This window comes from Zootoca vivipara, chromosome 11 (assembly GCF_965207765.1).
Source record: "Zootoca vivipara chromosome 11, rZooViv2.hap1.1, whole genome shotgun sequence".
Taxonomy (NCBI): domain Eukaryota; kingdom Metazoa; phylum Chordata; class Lepidosauria; order Squamata; family Lacertidae; genus Zootoca; species Zootoca vivipara.
The window spans coordinates 31,528,747-31,548,643 of record NC_142594.1 but is presented as its reverse complement, the minus strand read 5'-3'; the positions used below and the strand labels follow the sequence as shown (position 1 = coordinate 31,548,643).

The 19,897-nt window shown below is 42.8% G+C and overlaps 1 protein-coding gene across 1 annotated transcript in view; it reads left to right on the top strand.

Moving 5' to 3' along the window:
* The first annotated feature begins 432 nt into the window (after window positions 1–432).
* Window positions 433–19,897, top strand: part of COL1A2 (collagen type I alpha 2 chain) — a 61,778-nt gene continuing 42,313 nt past the window's right edge. The window contains exons 1-10 of the mRNA XM_035128748.3: window positions 433–539; window positions 1,591–1,626; window positions 4,945–5,028; window positions 5,449–5,505; window positions 11,992–12,036; window positions 12,544–12,597; window positions 13,094–13,147; window positions 14,093–14,146; window positions 15,641–15,694; window positions 17,841–17,894. Of these exons, the coding sequence (XP_034984639.2) occupies window positions 5,470–5,505; window positions 11,992–12,036; window positions 12,544–12,597; window positions 13,094–13,147; window positions 14,093–14,146; window positions 15,641–15,694; window positions 17,841–17,894 (351 nt within the window). The 5' untranslated portion in view covers window positions 433–539; window positions 1,591–1,626; window positions 4,945–5,028; window positions 5,449–5,469. The remainder of the gene's footprint in view (window positions 540–1,590; window positions 1,627–4,944; window positions 5,029–5,448; window positions 5,506–11,991; window positions 12,037–12,543; window positions 12,598–13,093; window positions 13,148–14,092; window positions 14,147–15,640; window positions 15,695–17,840; window positions 17,895–19,897) is intronic.

The window sequence follows — 19,897 nt, the reverse complement described above, 5'->3', positions numbered from 1 at the left end:
AGGTCAGTATCATTCCTTTCCAAATAAAATGGACAAGAGTAGGCTATTTTATCATCTCCCTACCTCCACCCCCTGAATGGCCACTTACTAACTACAGCTGCCAAGAAGTGCATGGGCAATACTACTGCAGATTAGCATCATTAGGAATGCCCAGAAATGTCCCCACCCCTAGTTTCCTGTTAACAAGTTTCTTGTTAAAAGGCTACTTTCATAGGTGAATGTAAGATTAAGAGGATATTGCACAGTAGCCAGAGGTTTCTTGCATGCTCAGCAATTTTGGAGAGTCACAACTCTATTTTAAAGCCTGTTAAAGACATCTTTGCACCCATAAAGCATGAATGAATTCAGGTATGACTTTTTAATATCATGTTTGCATGATGTAGCAAATACTAACTTGTATAATAACTCTTTCCCTACTCCCCACCGCTTGTTTAAGTTGCTCTGCCTTAAAATTACTTGGCTGAGTCTAGCAATATTGCTAATGTTAGATTTCTTCTAACTTCATATTCATTCCTTTTTAGGACACGGAAGGACGGAGGGTAAGCACATTTTAAGGGATTTTCTTAAGGATTACGGAATTACCTCTTCCTAGGTGTCTGCTACAATTTTAAAGAACCCAGAAATGATAAAAATAGAATTTTTGAAAGGCTGCAATCTAATACACCATTCATTTCGTAGTAGAAAGACCTTTTGAACTTAGTGGGGCTTACCTCTGAAGAGAGGTCCTTTTTACTGTCAGGAGAATCCAAACTGAAAACCTGAACTTCGGAGTAAATGCTATTAATTTCAGGTGAATTTGCTTTTGAATTCAGCTGAGACGCTTAGTAGTACACTGGCAGTTTCTCTTATATATCTCTTTTCGGAAGCTAATTGCACTTAATTCCCTGGGGCTTACTCCAAAGTAACTGTGAACGAAACGTAACCTTAGGTGAAAATCCAATTAAGTTTTATTCAGAGTAGACTCCTAGAAATGAATGGACCTAAATTAGTAGCTTCCATTAATTTCTGCAGGCCTACTCAAGAGTAGGACTTGGATACAGCTCTGTAAATTTAGCTGAATTTTTTGGGCTTCAGCTGCTGTGTTTAGGATTTATGTGTAAGTGGGTTGAAGCCATAGTTTTATCAGCATGAAAGCTGATCTGGTACGCACAGGAAAAAGAGTCAGCCCAAAGCATTCTTCTTGAGACTCTCCGATTTTATGGATGTCGGATCATTTTGCAAATTACTAAGTATTTGTGAGGAATATATGTGTTTGGTTTTGAAATGAACAGCACAATCCTACTCAGGCATAAGCTCCTTTCAGGTTTCCTCTGAGGGAAGTTGGAATAGGATTGCAGCTCAAATGTGAAAATAAGTGCATGCTTGTCACTTAACTAATAAATAGTGCATTTTTATTTATGCATATTTGTCCTCTTGGTTTTCACTGAAAGCAAGAGTGTGTTCATTCTCTGGATAGTTACTCCTTTCAGTTCTACCTAGGCACTAGTTTTGCTGTTTTCATCAACAGACAGTTCTTTTTAACACCATAGGTTTCTGCACTTAAAACGATTGCTTGGAACACTCATTTACATTTTTTTTGTTCTTTTTCAGGGGCCCAGAGGAGAAAAAGGGCCACAAGGAGACAGGGTAAAGAACCATGATTTATATTTATATTTATATCTAAATCATGCCCTGGTGAATAAGGAAGAGCATGGTCTAAAGCGAAAAACCTCTGTTGTACCACACCCCACCAACCCTTGTTCAGAGTTATGGCTATTTTTGTGTGCAACTTGTGAGAATTCATACAAATGAGACTGCACTGTGTACAACTGAACACATCTACTTGGGGGGGGGAATGCTATGGGCGCTATTTGGAAAGGGTCAGGAGGGCTGTGTAGCTTTAGGTGAGGCCAGAATTTGGACAGCAAATGTTCCTGAATGCTTCAAAGGGTCCATTGCATATGGTTGAAGTGGTTATTATTCCCGTTGAAGTGTCTTGAGACTGATTTGCAGGTAATAGGTTTTCCAAAAAGCAATCATAAAACCACAGTATGATTAGTAGAGGCTCGTGGCTCTGGAATTCCTATGTGAATAAATAACATCCACCAGCAAAGTCACTTAAGTAAAAACCTTATAAAATCAAGAATGGAAATTGAGGTCCATTGCTTGTCCATTGCTGCAAGCACATTGTCCGACACACCAGCACTGTTTTTCCTCTCCGATTCCCTCAAAAGGATCTCTCTGAAGAACCATTTAACTCATTCATTGCACAGGTGATGCCACACAATTGCCCCTCTCTGGGATATTGGGTGCAATGCTTCTTCAGGGTTCAGAGGAAGGAACAGGGGGAAAGCAGGTTGTGTTCAGAGATTGATCCATAGGGTCGAAATTGCCTGTGGGATTTCTGACACAGAGGTAAATGAATGTGTATCGCTGAAGCCTTAGAGGTGCAGTTGCTCAGTAACCAGAGTCCACTTAACACAGTGTGTGTGTGTGTGTGTGTGTGTGTAGAGCAAATGAAGTTGACAAATGTGTCAGGGAGCCAGAGTTGATCCTATTACTCCCCCCACCCCGCCCTGTGAACAAATGAATTGGAAAACAGGTGTTTGCTACCTTGTAAAATGTGAAGCACTATGAGGGCAATTTGGTAATACATTACGTATCACTTGTGCAATTAAGTAGCTTTAGATTCTGGATTTAATAGTCTTACAGGGAGGAGGGGCTCAGATAATAAAGTGTCTTGCTTCTCTCACTTCAAAATGTGCTAATTGACCCCTAATATGTTGGGGGAGGTGGTCCTTCTCTTCTGAGTGGGGCCCTGGATTTTTGCCCTCAAAGTCTTTCCCTGACAACATCCCTGCCAAAAATTGGGCCTCCAATACTTGCTTCGAGGTTTGTTCTCCCCTCGGTAGTAGCTTAGAATGAAGTAACCGTTGCTGTTCAATATTTAGCATGTTTAAGCCCAAACAATTTGTGATCCACCATGCTTGTCACAGTTCATTAAGGAGCAACCAGGTGTCTGACAAGAGCTCCCTCCTTCATAAGTTTTGAAGGCCTAGGTTAGGTAGCCAAAACTTGGTACTTGCCATGAATAGCTTGTGTGCTGGATTTGACTTGGTGGTTGGAGGCCTGATTTAGGACTAACAATGTGTAAGGAACCAAGCCTTTAGCCTTTAATCGTCTGTGCTGTGTGAGATGCATGTCTGCTTGTTTTAAAATGGTCACTGTCAGATATGGGCACTTTCCGAGTTGTTCAGAATACTTCATGCTTTTAGTTATTAAGGACACGAAGATTCCTTTACTATTGTGTAGGAGGCCGCCTTGAATCCAAGAGTCTGTAGATGGATACTTGATAAAGAAGTATCTTCCATACATCATGAAATATCTGATGACTCGGAACCAGTTTAGGAAAGATTCTGATTTTGATTCCACCCTAGTCTAGCCTCTTGTTACTAGAATAGATGCTGGGTTGTCTGGTTAATATGTGGACCACAATTATTATTATTATTTAAATCACACCAGTGATATTTGGAATGCTTGTTGTTATTTGGAATAATGCTCTTAGGCTCTAAATAGGCTTAGTAAAAATTGACCTTTTTACCCACAGCTAAACACAGAATTTGCAGTGTTTTGATTAGCACGGAATTGATAAGTGCAATCTTTGGCAGTTGTAGCAAAACGGGATGATTGAAAAACCATGAAACAGAGAGTGCATTGAGTTACAATGCTTTCATAGGTTTCTTTTCATTCAACTAATATCGTCTGGAACTATATTACTCATCTAATGGGAATTAGCATGATTGTTTGTTCTGCTGAGATCTATACAATTTAAGAACATCAGTCTTAGAGTTAAGGCTTGTGCAAACTAATTAGTCTCCACTCTTATATACTGTATGTGAAAATCATCGTGATTATTGTCTTTGCAAACCCACTTGCTCAACCAAATGGGGTGCAAGCAACAGTTAAGTGAAATCAGGAAAGTAATTAACTTGCTTGGACCTCTCCAAAGCCAGAGAGCAGATAACATGGAGTTAGAACATGTACTCATTTAAAGACAGTTAAAAGGTTACTACAGTGTCATTATCCTAGCATGGCAAGGTCTTCCCTAGCACAATGAGAATCTTTGTATGATAGCTCACAAGGGACAACCTTCTCTAACAATATGTGCTAGAATCCTTATCAGGCCTCAAATCAATGCACTAATGAAGTTTTTAAAGGCGTAACATAATGTGAATGGGTGGTATTCTGCTAAATTTTTCTCAGAGTAGATCCATTGAAATTAATGGACCTAACTTATATCCATTAATTTTAATGGACCTGCTTTGAGTAAAACTTAGTTGACTGTCACCCAGTAAGTCCTAGCAATAATATGCCGACAAAATGTTAAGGTGCTCAGCCTTTTCCACATGTTATGCCCATGATGAGGAAGCTGTGGCCCTCCAGATGTTGCTGGACTCCCAACTCCCATCAACCCCAGCCTTCATGGTCAATGGTCAGCCATGATGGGATTTGTTATCCATCAACACAACAAACAATAAAACAGCTAGCACGTTCGCAAAGCTAAGCAGGTTCTGGTATGGTTTCAAACTGGATGGGGAACGGCTTTGTTGAGTACCTTCGAACACTATGATTCTAACATCTGGAGAGCTTCAGGTTCCCCATTCCCATGTTAAGGCCTTTAAGGCTGCAATTCTCTTCTCTCCTACCTGCACATAAGCCTCGGTGAACTCACAGGCTTATTTCTAAATATACGTACATGCATAGGATCACACAACTAAATCTTCTAGTTGGCTAAAAGCAACAGTGACACATTTAAGTGGTTTCAACATTGTAAAGTACAGAAACACCAGCTGTTTCGATTATGCTGACTCATATATTTGTAATTGAAATGACGACACTGCTTTGAAATCTTCGGTAGCTATTTATATATTTTTGTAACTTAACATGATGCATTTTTTCCCATAGGGTCCACCAGGTTCACCAGGCAGAGATGGTGAAGATGGTCCCCCAGGCCCCCCAGGCCCCCCAGGCCCACCCGGTCTTGGCGGAGTAAGGCATCCATTGTTTTATTTTACTGAAGTTGATTGGTGATGTCTTGAAGCATCTTAATGTTTAAGCAGCTCGTAAAAGCCTGTCACGTCAAAAGCAGGGACCATGATCTTTAGCTGTGTCTTCTCAGGCATGTATAGAAATACTGTTGAGATCCATAGGTAGGAACACCCTTGAAGATACAGAAACCTTTACGGAAGGAAGGAACTTTTTCCATTTTACTTTGATTCCTTCTGCCTCCCTTCAATCAACCTCTTATTCATGATGTTGTTTTAAAAACAAGCACGAAGGCCTTGAGTTATAGGAATGCAAATTTGTTACCCTGCATTTATTTTCATTTCCATTTCGGATTAGAGTACATATTATTTAAATTCTGATCAAGCTCTTCCTTATGACGTATCCTCTTTTTAACTCCTACAGACCTTTGCTGCTCAATATGACATGTCCAAATCAGCTGATCTTGGCCCCGGACCTATGGTAAGCAAATGCTTCATTTCTCGCACAGGTACACGCACAAATTCAAATTGTGCTGGTGTGTCTTGCCACTGGTGGCGAGAGAGAATCCCCCCAGGAACAGCCTGCTCACGGAAATCTCCCCACGTGGTGTCTCTGCTATGTAATTGGCCTGCAGACCATACAGCAGCATTATACGGCCTACTGCACCTCCCAGCCAGGCATCTAGCATTGTCATCCCTTGCAAGCCATGTGTGTTCAGAAAATGCATGAGATCCTGCTATTCCTTCATCCAGTGTGCTTCATGAATGGAGAAAGCCCAAGGAAGGTAGGTTAGCTATCCAGTGTCCCTTTGGTTCCAATACAGATTCTGATAGAATCTAGTGACCAGAGCCAGGAGACCAGTACATTGCTGGCCAACCTGGCCTTCTCATGAGACAAGAGCTGTAAGGGAAGAAACACCTACCCACCCATGCAGCTTTGTCCCAACATAGGCTGCCAGATGTAATGTGTTGTGATAGGTGCTGGGCTTGGCCACTTAATTTCTTCACCTGTGATTCTTGCCCACCTTGCAGGACAGGCTAGAGCCATCAGCATTAACAAGCCCAGTTAAAACACACACACACACACACACACACACACACACACACACAAAATTCCTTCCAGTAGCGCCTTAGAGACCAACTAAGTTTGTTATTGGTATGAGCATTTGTGTGCACGCACACGAAAGCTCATACCAATGACAAACTTAGTTGGTCTCTAAGGTGCTACTGGAAGGGAAAAAAATTATTTTGTTTCGACTACGGCAGACCAACACGGCTAACCTACCTATATCTAGAAGCCCAGTTAATTGGAAGTTGGCCCATTGAACTTGGTTCCAAGCAAAAGAGCTTAGCGCCTGAGTTCCAGTGATTAGAAGCTCACCTCATTGATTTGATTTTGATGGCATTTATGTCCAAGGGGGAAATACTGCAGTCAGGTTTGCTGAATTAATGATCGTCAAAAATGGCCAAGTCGTCTCATGCTCGGCGGTTATAACAGTTTTTAACAAAACAAAAACCATCCTCTGCCCAGTTAGGAGCCATGCTTTGCAACACGTCAGCTATCACAAACAATAAGGTAAACGGCCAAAATACGCATGGTATTTTGTGACTTGAGCTTCAGTGCAAGCTTTCCCATCCCCTCCCCAAAAAATGAACAGCAGGGAGAAGGGGGGGGGGCAGATCTGAATTGGGACCTTGGCATGTGGCGTGTGTTTAGGGTTTTTGGTTTTTTTTAGATTTGGTCCCGATCTGGATTGGGACTCCCTCACTTGCAATTTGCATAAAGATAAAAACTACCATTGAAGTGAATGGGAGATTTCCTCCAGCAATGCAAGCTGCAGGTGTGGTTTCATGATTCAGACTGGGACCCATTGTGTGGGGCAAACTTTTAAAGCCCCGTACTGTTCTCCACGAGACGCGGGTGGCACTGTGGGTTAAACCACTGAGCCTAGGGCTTGCCAGTCAGAAGGTCGGCAGTTTGAATCCCCACAATGGGGTGAGCTCCTGTTGCTCGGTCCCAGCTCCTGCCAACCTAGCAGTTCGAAAGCACGTCAAAGTGCAAGTAGATAAATAGGTACCGCTCCAAGTGGGAAGGTAAACGGCGTTTCTGTGTGCTGCTCTGGTTTGCCAGAAGCGGCTTTGTCATGCTGGCCACATGACCTGGAAGCTGCACGCCGGCTCCCTCTGCCAATAACGCGAGATGAGCGCCGCAACCCCAGAGTCGGTCACAACTGGACCTAATGGTCAGGGGTCCCTTTACCTTTACCTTTACTGTCCTCCACACACACATTCAGGTGCCCATCCAATGGAGCCTCTGCCCTGGCAATTTGCACTCAAGAGCAAACTATGCATTAAACATTGTGTGTAGTTTGGCTCTAATTGATTTACTTGAAAGTAAGCTCCACTGAACATAGTGGGGCTTTTTTTAAAAAAAAAAATGCATGCCTTTTCGGGCTCACTGTTCTCCCAAAGTGAATTTTAAAACTTATAAAGATGCAACCATTTTAAAACTTGTAAAGATAGTGTTAAATAAAAATAATTAAAGTTAAAAACCATCAGCTGCTAAACAGTTTCAGCATAGCACATTCATCAAACACCGGCTGAAGGAAACATGCCTTCTTTAAAAACAGAAGTGACAAGGTCATGGCGTTTGCCCTGGGAATAATAATAATAATAATAATAATAATAATAATAATAATAATAAAATATTATTTATACCCCGCTCATCTGGGAAGGAGCAGGCTTGCCACCAAGAAGGCCCTGACAACTGAAAGCAGACTAAGAACTTGTTTCCAAGGGCAAAGATGCTGGGATTGCTCAGGTGGAATTAGATTCCCCACCCCCCAAGTGGATGTGTTTTGGATTATATAAAATGTAAACTGAGTATGGTATTTTTTATAAAAAAAATCATGAAGGAACTTGGTTTCCTAACAAATAAAAAATAAAGATTAAAAGGCCCAGAATGAACTGCCAGCATTCATTTGCATCAAAATGCAGTATTTTTGCATTTAGTACATGAATTCCTGGAAACCATAGATGTTCTCTCGAAGCATTGACAAGGCATGAGGAATATGCTTCCATTCTTCATGCTCCCATGTCTGGTCTGAGGAGAGATCATTTATACAGCTTGCATGGAGAGATGCTCATTCTGTCCCTTCCTTAGGCTAATATGTGTCTCTTCCCCACCCCCCCACCCCGACTCAAGAAGGAAGGGGAGAGGAAATGCAAGGGGCTGATGCTTCCTCTCATCACTTCCAGAGAATGCTGAAGTTATCCAGAGTGCATTGCTGTCAAGTTCTCCCTTTTTTTAAAAGGGAAATTCCCTTATGCTGAATAGGCTTCCTCGCGAGAAAAGGGAAAACTTGACAGCTAGGCCAGAGTGCCATTTCTGATATTACAATTTCTCGTGTTAGAAAGAGAGTGGAAATGGTTTTTTCTTTACACACATGCAGACACATAAATATAACATATAAACATAAGGTTGCAAAATGGCGGGGGGGAAATGGGGCCACTTCTATTTAAGGTCACAAAGCTCAAACCTGACTCAGAAATAGGTGGACTGCAAAGAAGGTCCCGGGAGCATTGTAGGACAGGGCTGGTTCCAGAGGCTGGTAAAATTGGCCGTTGGACAGGGCCTCAAGACCAACTGTTCAAACAGTTCTGCCATTTCCGCTTTGTGCAGTCTAGGAAAATCAGGTGCAATCTGGAAGGAAAAAAAACACCTCAGTGTGCATTTGCTACCTCTTTCCATGCAAGGGAGGCTCCATTGAGGGTATTTTCCCTCAGCACCCCAAACCTTCAGAGGCAGAACTTCCACAAGGCATAACACCTCAGGACAGGTTGGCCAGTTACTTGGAACCACGTGGTAGCCACATCTGAGTTCACCATGTGGCACCCAGAATCGTCTAGGGAGCCTCTAGCCATGTAGCTTGGCCCACTATTCCCATCCCTCTTCTGCCTCCCCACACTGTTGCGGTTGCCATGTGGCGAACCTCCAAGAAGGCACCTCATAGCTCCTAGTCTTCTCGATTCACCCTCATACTTGTTTACGACTCTTCCAGCTTCCCAAGGGTGGCAGCCCTCACATTTTTTTTGTCTCCTTCCGTATATGCAGCAACAGCATGTACGAAGGGTCAGAGTGGCAAAAGGACTGTGCTTGCCAAGACAGGGCAAGATGCTGGCGAGCTCAGCAGAGCTCGGGACTGGTGGTGACAACACGTTTGTGTGCAACTGTGGAGTCACCACCACCCAGCCAGAGCTGCCCTGACCTCTCTGCCATTTTGTCCTTTCACAATCCAAGCAAGCACAGCACTGCTCCATCCTCATTGTGGCAAGTACAGCTTTGCCAGGAGGGTGCAGCTGCCAACCCTCATGTGCCACTGCTGCACACATATTTTTACTGCTGAGAATTCACCTCCTCCAGCCAAGAACATAGAAGCCAGCACATCAATATCACCAGTATGCAATGTAGCTCTCATGTCTCACCCTGGGAGAATGCCAATCCTGCTCTACAACAGGGTTGGGCGACCTGTGGCCTTCCAGATGTTATTGGACTACAGCTCCTTCACCATTAGCCATGCTGTTTGGGGCTGATGTGAGTCCAACAACATCTGGAGGGCCACAGTTTGCTTCCCTCCTGCTGTACAGTATGAGCACAAGTGCCCAACGTTAGGCAGAATTTGGAATGGTTATACAGCTGGTTCCAAGACCCTTTTCCTGAAGTTGTCTTCCACTATTTGCAGGGCAGTGGAAGAAATGGCAAAGAACATTGTTTTAGAGACACTTAGAGCAAGCCGCAGTATCCTTCAATGATAAGCCTAGAGAGAAATGCTTAGAGAAAATTTAAAAGTATATTAAAGCTAATGGTGGCTATTAAGAGGGCAGTGGTCATATATAATGGACAACATATGAGTACCTAATTTTATATTCTCCTGCATAATCCTGGACCCATTCTCCCATTCCAATGATATTTCTGATTTAAAGCTCCATGTAATCTCTTGATCCCTGATCTTGTGGCTTCTTGTTGCCATGAGAACTTCAAGGTACATATGGAGCTCTCATGGCCACAAGGTCTTGCTTGATCACTTAAATGGAGAGGGCTGCTCTGCTGTATGCACACAGAGATGCTCCAACCATGAAAGTGATTTTAAAAGGCCTAACCTTGCAGAAAACATTTAAACATCCATATTGGGAAGAGATCGTCAATCCATTATCCATCAGCTTGTGCCACCTATGCTCAAGGAATAGCCACTGATTTTTCTCTGAACATACTTTTGTGCAAGTGGTGGGAAGATTGTAGGGAGACACCTGCTTGGAGTCCTTCCTAGACAACAAGGACCTGCTTGAAATTACTGTAGAGTAAGGCAAATTAAAATTGGTCTTGGAAGAAAACGAAGGTTCAGGCCCGGCTCTAGTCTCGGTGGCATGGGGCGCCAGGGTGCCGGGCCGGCAGGAGGGCGCTGCGCGGCGAAGCCACGCAGAAGCCATGCTGCGCGCTGCACCCACCCACCAGGGCGGGGGCGCCAGAGCGATCTCTGCGCCATGGCACCAGGGTGCCCGACCAGCTTGAGACGGCCCTGCTAAGGTTGCCAGCTCCTCTTTCTGCTCTCTTTATTTGCAGCTAGGACTATGGGCATATTTAGGGACTCAAACAATTCCTCTATATTCTTGTTCATAAAGATCAAGCTGGTGAGAATGCAGATCAAGGGGGAATGATCTGACACAGTGACATTTTGAATGATGGGAAATGCACCAATGTGTGATTCCTCTATAGATGTCCTCCTAAGGCTCCGCACAGCTGGAGGTGGGGAAACCACAAGAAACAGGAGCAGGTGGGTGACATCAGGAGCTTTGAGCTCTTAACCACCCACCTCTTTGCATGACCTCTGCTACATGCTGGAATGGAAGGGCAGGTCAGCCTACCATGCCTGTCCCATGGGGGAGTTATCACTGTTGTTTATTATTATTTTTTAAAGTATATCCCATCTAATTTCCAAATAAATTCATTAGAATACCAGGCATCACCACAGTGTGCGTGTGTGATATTACATTTCATCCCCCACCACAAGATCAAAGTATTGACGTTAGGAAAACCCCAAACCACAATAAATTACAAAATGGCCATCAGACCCAAACATCAAAGGGAAACCAGGTATGTTATTTAAATCCCTGAATCTCTTGGAATCCACTGGAATCCGCCTCCCTGCCTCTGAATCTGATGCAGCTCAGGTTCCACAATTTCTAAAATCGAAGACTGGCCATCCTAAAATAGAAGTTAAATATAATGAAAAATAATAAAAATGTAAAAGTGGGCAAATATAATAAAGCAGTAGATGAATAATTTTTGTCTGAGACGTTTCAGGTAAGCTAAAGCGCAAATTTTAATTCTTTCCCTTCTTTGAATAGGAGTCTGTTCATATCTACTATATTAGCCTTCCCACATCTGCTGGTGCCCTCCATATCTTTTAGACTACAACTCCCATCATCCCTGACCATTGGCCAATGCTGGCTGGGACTTTGTACTCTAAAACATCTGGAAGACACATGGTTGGGGAAGGTTGTACAATATCTATAGCGTTTAAGGCAAATTACATATGCTAATGTAAGGATGAGAAGCAAATTTCAACAAGTGCTAGTATTAATACTATGTTAGCAATAGATAAACACAGGAAAACACAGCTTTAAATTTATGATGCTATGCTACTAATATAATCTAAGGCTATTATAATATTATTATATAAAAAAATTGCACTGTGGTTCATGGTTTAATCTTGACGCTTGATTTCAGGCAAATGATTAACAGTGCCTGAAATGTGCCTATGCACGGCTCCTTAAAAGTTTAATGTTTAATGGTACTTAGTCCCGAGTAAGTGCGGCTCAGAATTGCAGCCTAAGTGATACTGAAACCACTAGCTGGACCATCATTTTACTATTGCAGTATATTAACTATTCCTTTAACTTTTCCCAGGGTATAATGGGACCCAGAGGCCCTCCTGGAGTAACTGGACCCCCTGTAAGTATATTTGGAACACAGTCATTAGTAGGAAGAGAGATATGTTTGATACACATGCAGAAAGTTTTACCTTGGCTAGATCCTAAGCGGGTAACACCATATGTATAAGAGGTGCCCTATATTGACAGGTCCAGGACTGCTGTTGTCAGTCCCCTGGTTTAGTTCTCAGTTTACAAACTGATGTGCCATGACCTTTCTCCTTTCAGTTTCCTGGCTCCCTTCCCAGTTTGCACCTTCGTGTTCTTGCCCTGAAGGCCCCAAACACACAATGTGTTTGCCTGATATCTCTCCATGTTACCACTGGTCACCTGGTCTGGTCTAGACTGGTCTGGGTTGAAGGACCCCAACATTTGCCTGAATCACAGCCTGCAACTCCCCATATCTCACTCTGCTTCCCTGCCCAGTTCTCTTCTCCAAACACCCCCGTTGCTAGAAGAGTACTTACTTTGCCCACACGTAACATTCAAAACCGTATAAAATGTCTTTTGTCACCCACCCCGCTTCTAGGGCTCTCCAGGCCATTCGGGACATGCAGGTGAACCCGGCGAACCTGGTCAAACAGTAAGTGGAACCATTTTTATTCTATTCTGAGAACGGCAGGAATTCCGAAATACCCATTTGCAACAAAGCCCTTCCTCCAAATTGAAGTTTAGGCCTATTATCTGAGGTTCTTTTGCAAGCTAGCAAGGGTGGGAGAAGCAATAAATGAGTTCTGGTTCTGCTAGAGCCCCATGCCTACTTGGTTTCCTCAAAGCAAGGGTGGGGACATAAAAGAGCTTGAGGGAGACAAAGGGTTTTTGCTAGACAGGTAGGCTTTAGATTTCTGTAACTGCCCGGTATCTGAGACCACTAGGGGAGCTGAAATCAGACCAAACACCAAGTCTTCTGATATTTTTTTTTTGAAACCCAGAAGCCATAAATAAAAAGCCCACCCCACCCCAAGCTTGGATTAAAGAATTCAGGTCTAGAACTCTGGCTTATTCAAGACACTAGATCATATGTAGCATGAAAAAACTATTGTTTTGTTTCAAATGAACATTTTTTCCCCCATCACTAGGGTCCCCAAGGTGCTCGTGGTCCAATGGGTCCTCCTGGAAAGGCTGGTGAAGATGTAAGTATTCATTTGAACTGGGAATTGGGGGAGGGGAAGAATGAGTAGGAGCCATTTCCTTTTCAAAACATTGGTTATCAGCATTTGTTATGGGCTGCCCTCTGTGTCCCATCCCCACCATCACTTTTGTAACCATCACTTCTGGTACGAAAGTTCCATTTCCATGCGTTTTGATAGCTCAAACATGTTTCCTAAGTTCCAGTGAAATGTCACTGTGTTGTAGAGTGTATTGAAATTTTAAAGGGTATTTTAAATAAAGCTGGATTTCCCAACTGTTCTGTTTCTGAAAAGTATCTCCAAATATTATTATTATTATTATTATTATTATTATTATTATTATTATTATTATTATTTATATCCCACCCATCTGGCAGCCATTCTGGGCAGCTTCCAACAGAATACAGTGGTACCTCTGGTTAAGAACTTAATTCGTTCTGGAGGTCCGTTCTTAACCTGAAACTGTTCTTAACCTGAAGCACCACTTTAGCTAATGGGGCCTCCCGCTGCCGCCGCGACGCCACAATGCAATTTCTCATCCTGAAGCAAAGTTCTTAACCTGAGGTAATATTTCTGAGTTAGCGGAGTTTGTAACCTGAAGTGTTTGTAACCCGAGGTACCACTGTATTAAAATACAATGATTCAATCTGCATTTTGTGAAATTAAGAAATGTGCAGTGCGAGCCTATAACGAACGTAAGTCCCTTCTCAATTCAGTAGGACTTACCCTTAAGTACCACCTCCATCATAAGTTCTTGTCCTAAAAATATAGGAGGAAATATAGCCTTCAAATGTGACATTGTGTCTCCTGAGGGAAAGATACTGCATGTTTGTCGGGTTTTAAGCGATTTGTGTTTTTCATACCTTGCATAGAGATATGTGAAATAGGTGCAGCTCACTTGCTTTTGCACATAAAAGATTTCAGGCATCTTGTCTAATGTTTCATTAGGGTCATCCTGGGAAACCCGGCCGACCTGGTGAGAGGGGTGTTCCTGGACCTCAGGTAAGTCTTGTGTTTTCAGTTGCCTGTTTAATCTGCTAATTAAATCTGTTTGCATAACTGCAGGGTAGGAAATTGAATTATCAGCCACCGCTCCTTACCAGTAGTTTTAGTGTCAATACAACTCCACCCTAAGGCAGAGATTCTACCTATTTACACCTGCTGGATCTTAACACCTAGCCAAAGAGCAGCACTATGAAGGTTGTCACATGATGTTCACCTGTATTCTACAAGAAATATGGTAATAGTATATCTGTACCTAAGCTATGTAACTCTAGACTATTACTATTACTATTAAGCAAGCATTAACAGTACCTCTGAGTATTTGGCAGTATATAAATTCAATAAATAATAATAATAGAAGTACTTTTCTTCAAATTCCAGTTTAAGGCCCTTGAAGTTTAAGCAGGTAAATTTTCTGATTAGATAATGCATACCAATATTTTTTCCAAAAAAAATTATTGGTGCCTTTTCAGAGATACACAAAAATACATATCCATATTTTTTTTATAATATGCTGAGATTAAACAGCTACTTAATCTATTAGAGAGCAAAGTCAGAAGAGAGAAAAGACAAGGAAAGGAGAAACCTAAAGAAAAAGAAAGTGAGGGGGGAAAGGAAAAGAAAGAAGAAACTAAAGAAAGATAAAGAAGAAGAAAAATAAAATAACTTCTGGTTTTCTGTGCTGCAGCTACATATGACATGGCATTCCTTCCTTAAGATCCAACCATTCTATCTTCTATAAACCAGGTGTTTGTTATTTCAATCTTCAAACCCATATATTACAAGATCATTTTCTCTTTCGTGCAAAAAGTCCATAAGAAATTTCCAACCCTTAACAAATGTCAGTAAATTATTTTTCTCTCATTCAACTTTGCCATCTCAGCCACGTCCAATAGTTTTATCAGCCATTTTTTAATAGTGGGTAGGGCTGTGTCTTTCCATCTTTGTGCATAGATCACTGATATTAAGTACTACTGTGCAATTTTATGGATGGGTTATGTTCACTTCTGTGATACTTTGCTTATTGTGTGGCATATAAGCCTATAAAATGAACAGAATTTGGAACATTTTATACTGGGGATCAGCAACCAGGAGCCCCCTCCCCCCCCCCGATAAAGACAAGGGAGGGGCTCACAATGACAGAAGATGTGCTTTGCATGCTGAAGGTCTCAGGTTCGATCCCCGACATCTTCAGCTAAAAACAGTCAGTAGCTTATGGGAAAGGCTCTCTGCTTGAGAAGTACTGCTGCTCAGAGTAGACCGTATGCACAAATAGTCTGACTCTGTATGAGTCCAGACAGTTTTGTAGGCTTATGTGTCATGCCAGCTTCCTGACCCAAAGGCAAAAGCAGTGCGTGGAGGGATCAGTGACTCTGGCAATGAGACTTGCAAGCAGCTCACCTTGGTGGCTGGGACTAACATATTGCACCCAAGTACTTTGTCTAGCAGCTTTTATTTGAGATGTTAAGCCTTGTCTCTCATTTTCCCTCCCAGGGTACTCGTGGCTTTCCTGGAACTGCTGGCCTGCCTGGTTTCAAAGGAATAAGGGTGAGCATTTGACTGAAACAGGAACAAAATTAAGGGTGGTGACACTTAGTTAATACACCTATGGTATGTTCAGCAGCATGTACTGTGTCATTCTGTGCAACTACTGGTCTTAGATGGAAGCCTAAGGCTTGTTTGCCAAGGTGGCAATAAAGAAAGCTTCTGTCTTCATCACAGGTGCCAACTTAAATAAAATATTAGGGGTGGCAGGTAAGCCCTGCCCCACATTATTGATCACATGATGCAGCAAGCACACACCATTTGAATGGCAATGCTCATCAATTTAAGGGAGACATATCTCCCACCCATATCACACGGTGTTTAGCCCCAAGTCCTGCATGTGTCTGTGATATGTCACTGTCAAAAATTTGAACGCACAATCAGCACTTTAAAGTGTAGTTTTAAGTATTTACAGTAAGTGCAGATCAAAAAGAAGCACTTTCCTTCTCCACCCGAAGGAAGTGGTAGTAACTGCTTCATCAAAACAGTCAATGAACACTGCTCACCTAGTCTGCCACATTCCCCTAGTTTACTGTGGCCCTTTCTAACTGCCTTGAGAAAGGCCAGTTTTTTCTCCTTTAGGGAAAAGGCATTTCCCTAAACAACTGTGTGTTGCTTCCCTGTTTCCAGGCCTGGCGTCAAATGTTGGCCATGTTGGGCACTGGTCAAGGGCCCCAGGGACTTGAGAGGCACCTGCCCACTAGCCTGGCCATACCATCTTTCACTGCCCTCCCTGCCAGACCCTCAGATGTTTGTCAGTAGCAGGCAGCAGCGCTGGTTTTGTATGGGAGCCAAGCTCAACTCCCATTCCCGGTGGACACTCCCATTTTTAAATTACCCCAAAGTGTAACATCCAATGCATAGGTTCTCTGAAATATTACCTAGGTAGGACTACAGAACTATGAAATAGATTTCATAGGTTTGGAGCCTGGAGCATTGCTTTCTGGGTAATCTGAGATGGCAGCTGGCCACCATGGATGGGAGCTAAGCTTGCTCCCATTTGAAAGCACTTTTCCACCACTGAAGCATGTCTCTGGGCCTGGTGGAGGGTGGTGAATGGTGGCAGAGAAAGCAGTGGCAGGAGAAGCATGCAGTGGCAGGCTGTCATTGCCACAAGCAGGATTAGGCCCTGCTCTGGTTAAGGGGACTGCTGGGCCATCATTGACACCAAGTCTTGCACTGTCCCTGCCTGTTTCCACTTTCCCCCTCCTCTATTTTTTCACTCTGTATCAGATTTTAGGTTTTTGAGGAAGAAGTCCCTTTTGTATTCTGCAAAGCATCATGCACGCTGAAAGCAATATACAGGTGAAACTTAGAAAATTAGAATATGGTCGAAAAGTGCATTTATTTCAGTAAAGAAACTGATTTATTTTTTTCTTTTAATTTTTACAAATGCTTTCTTTTGGAAATTCCACAGTAATAAAACAAATAGTTACAATAATACAAAAATAAACATCGCTATTACATTCCATTAATTATATTCCATTTACGGTATAATTGATCCGCCTAACGACAAATAATTACAATTACAACAAATAAAGGCTTGACATATCTTGCTTTGCATGTCATGCATCTATCTCATATACGGTGGTGCCGTATAATCCGTTCTGAAGGCACCTCCGTAAGTCGAAAAATTCGTAAGTCGAAAAACGCCATTGGAAACGCGATTTCCCATAGGAATGCATTGGAAACGGAAAATTCGTAAGTCGAAGCAACCCTATCTAAAAATTCGTAAGTCAAAAAATCCCTATATAAAACCGCCCAGTCGTTCGTAAGTCGAGGTACCACCATATTGGTTTCACCTTTTAAATTGAGTTACTGAAATAAATGCACTTTCGATGATATTCTAATTTTCTGAGTTTCACCTGTATAAAAAATGAAAAGCAGTAATAGCTGTCTATAAAGCTACAAAAAACATACAAACTGAAGAGGGCTGTTGAGGTTTGGGTCTGATGCAGACCAGAACCAAACCATGCTAAGGAAGGACAACTGTGTCCATCCTTAACTGACAATGATCCTCTTCAAGTGGGGGAACCAATATGGTGAATGCAGAGCAATGCTAGAGTTGTGTTTCAACCACTGCATGATAAAGAAATGGTTTCAACTGGGGGGGCCACTTTACCCATCAGTGTTTCTTCTTCCAACATAGGGACACAACGGTTTGGATGGTCGGAAAGGAGAACCTGGTGCTCCCGGTAACAAGGTAAAAATGACTTTAATTTAACATACATTACATGGGTATTCCAGCAAGAGCACAGAGTGCGTGGCACCCCTTGTGTTTTCTATCCTGCATGCATGTTTTGTTCTAGTAGGCTTTATCCTTCTAAGAAAAATCAGCCTATGCTTGAAGGACAATAGCAGTTTGGTACTAAGCCCTTGAGATGCATGGACACAACAGAAAGTCTCACGGGTCCAAATTCTAGCATGGGAGCGAGATGAAATAAATAGCCAACTTGCTCTAAGCCAGCCTCCCTCAAGCTTTGGTTAAGCTGTCTGGGACTGATGGGAGTTGGAGTCTGACAACATCTGGGGATCCAAGGAGGTGGAAAAACTCTGCACTTCTGGTTCTGACTCCGATGCTCGGAATTGCCAGTAGGGGCCCCCGTCTATGAGAAACTTTGAACTCGCCAATCCACCAAACCATGTGGCTAGTTTGAACTTTCCCCTGCCACTGCCCGAGTTGCTCATGAACTCTATGTGTGCATGTAGGACAAGGGTGGAATTCTAGTGCCTGCAGGTTCATTGTTTCCCCCTTTTGTGTGGGGTATACTAGAAATCCCAATAAATACATATGCAAATAAAAAACAGCGGGAGCTGCTGTAAACGTTAATCGTGTGGAGTGCTGCTGTTCCTGATTCCAGTCATTCCATTTCTCCTTCCTCCTCCATTTTTCCATTACTTAGTTTATGGGCAGCGCACAAATATAATAAATAGATACAGGATTCTACCAGCAGTGGTTCAGCATCTGTGGTATTTGAGCCTGCTCCACTGAGGGAGGCGCCATAGCTCAGTGCCAGAGCATTTGCTTGGCATGCAGAAGGCCCTGGTTTTATTTCCCAGCATCTGCCAGGTAGGGCTGGGGAGATACCCTGCCGGAAACTCTGGAGAGCCTCAGCTGGTCAGTGTAGATAACACTGAGCTAGCTGGAGCAATGGTCTGATTTGTTACAAGCTTCCTATGTTCCATTAGTATTGGACTATTTTAGGGGTTTTTTCTCCTGGGGGGGGGCGGACTTTCCTTCTGCAAACCTTGGTGTTCTGCCAAGCCTGCTGCTCCTCCCGCTAGAGTATGCTTGCTGCCATTTTTCCTACAAAAGAAATGGCGCTCACAGCCTGGACATCAGAAATAGCGAGAATCATGTGTTGAGGCAAGCTAGCAAATGCATGTCTTATAAGGAACTGGCTTGCACTGACAGGCCTCTCCTTTCATTATTGGAGTGAACTGAAACTAGCAGGTGTTCTTGAGACTTAAGTCTGCAATTACCAAAATGGGATATGTGGGAAATGAGAGCTTTTAAACTTGCTTTACAGCCAGGAATCTCAAATATTCCTTTGTCTAATTTCTGTTTTTACATTAGCTCAGGGAACACCAGAGGTGGAGCCAGCAAACCAAATGGTGCTTTGAAATGCAGCTGGGTAGATAACACCACTCTCAGTCAAAAAAAAACCCAAGGAAACAGAAAGCTGAGAAAAATGCAAGTTGCTCCATTGGTCCCAAAGCAAGCCAACATTGAGGGATGGGGTCTCCTGTATTGATCACAGGGAGATAGGTTGGCCTTCTAGCTAAATGAAGACCCCAGGCTCAGGGAGGGTCAGGAAGAAGCTTAGCTTAATCTTCCCCCTCTTCCCTCCTCCTCTAGTACAGACACGAGGCTTTTGGGAAGCTTTTGCTTCCATTTTCGATTAACCATCGCTTGCTGTGTTGAAACTGTGGTTAATGTTAACTGTGGCTTGTTTGAAACCATTTGAGTTCAGGCTATGGCTTATGAAGCTGGTTTGTCTCAACGAGCCATAGTTACAGTTAATACTGGGTTCAATTTCACATGTAGCCCTCAGCTGGTTAGTTGAAATTGGAAAAGAAAATGTACAAAGCTTTTCCTCGCAAGCATATGGCAGGAGAGGGAGTGCAAAAGCCCGGATAGAGAAGCTAGACCTGTTCCCAGGTCCTTATTGCATCAGCCTGTATCAACTTTGGCAAATACCAGTA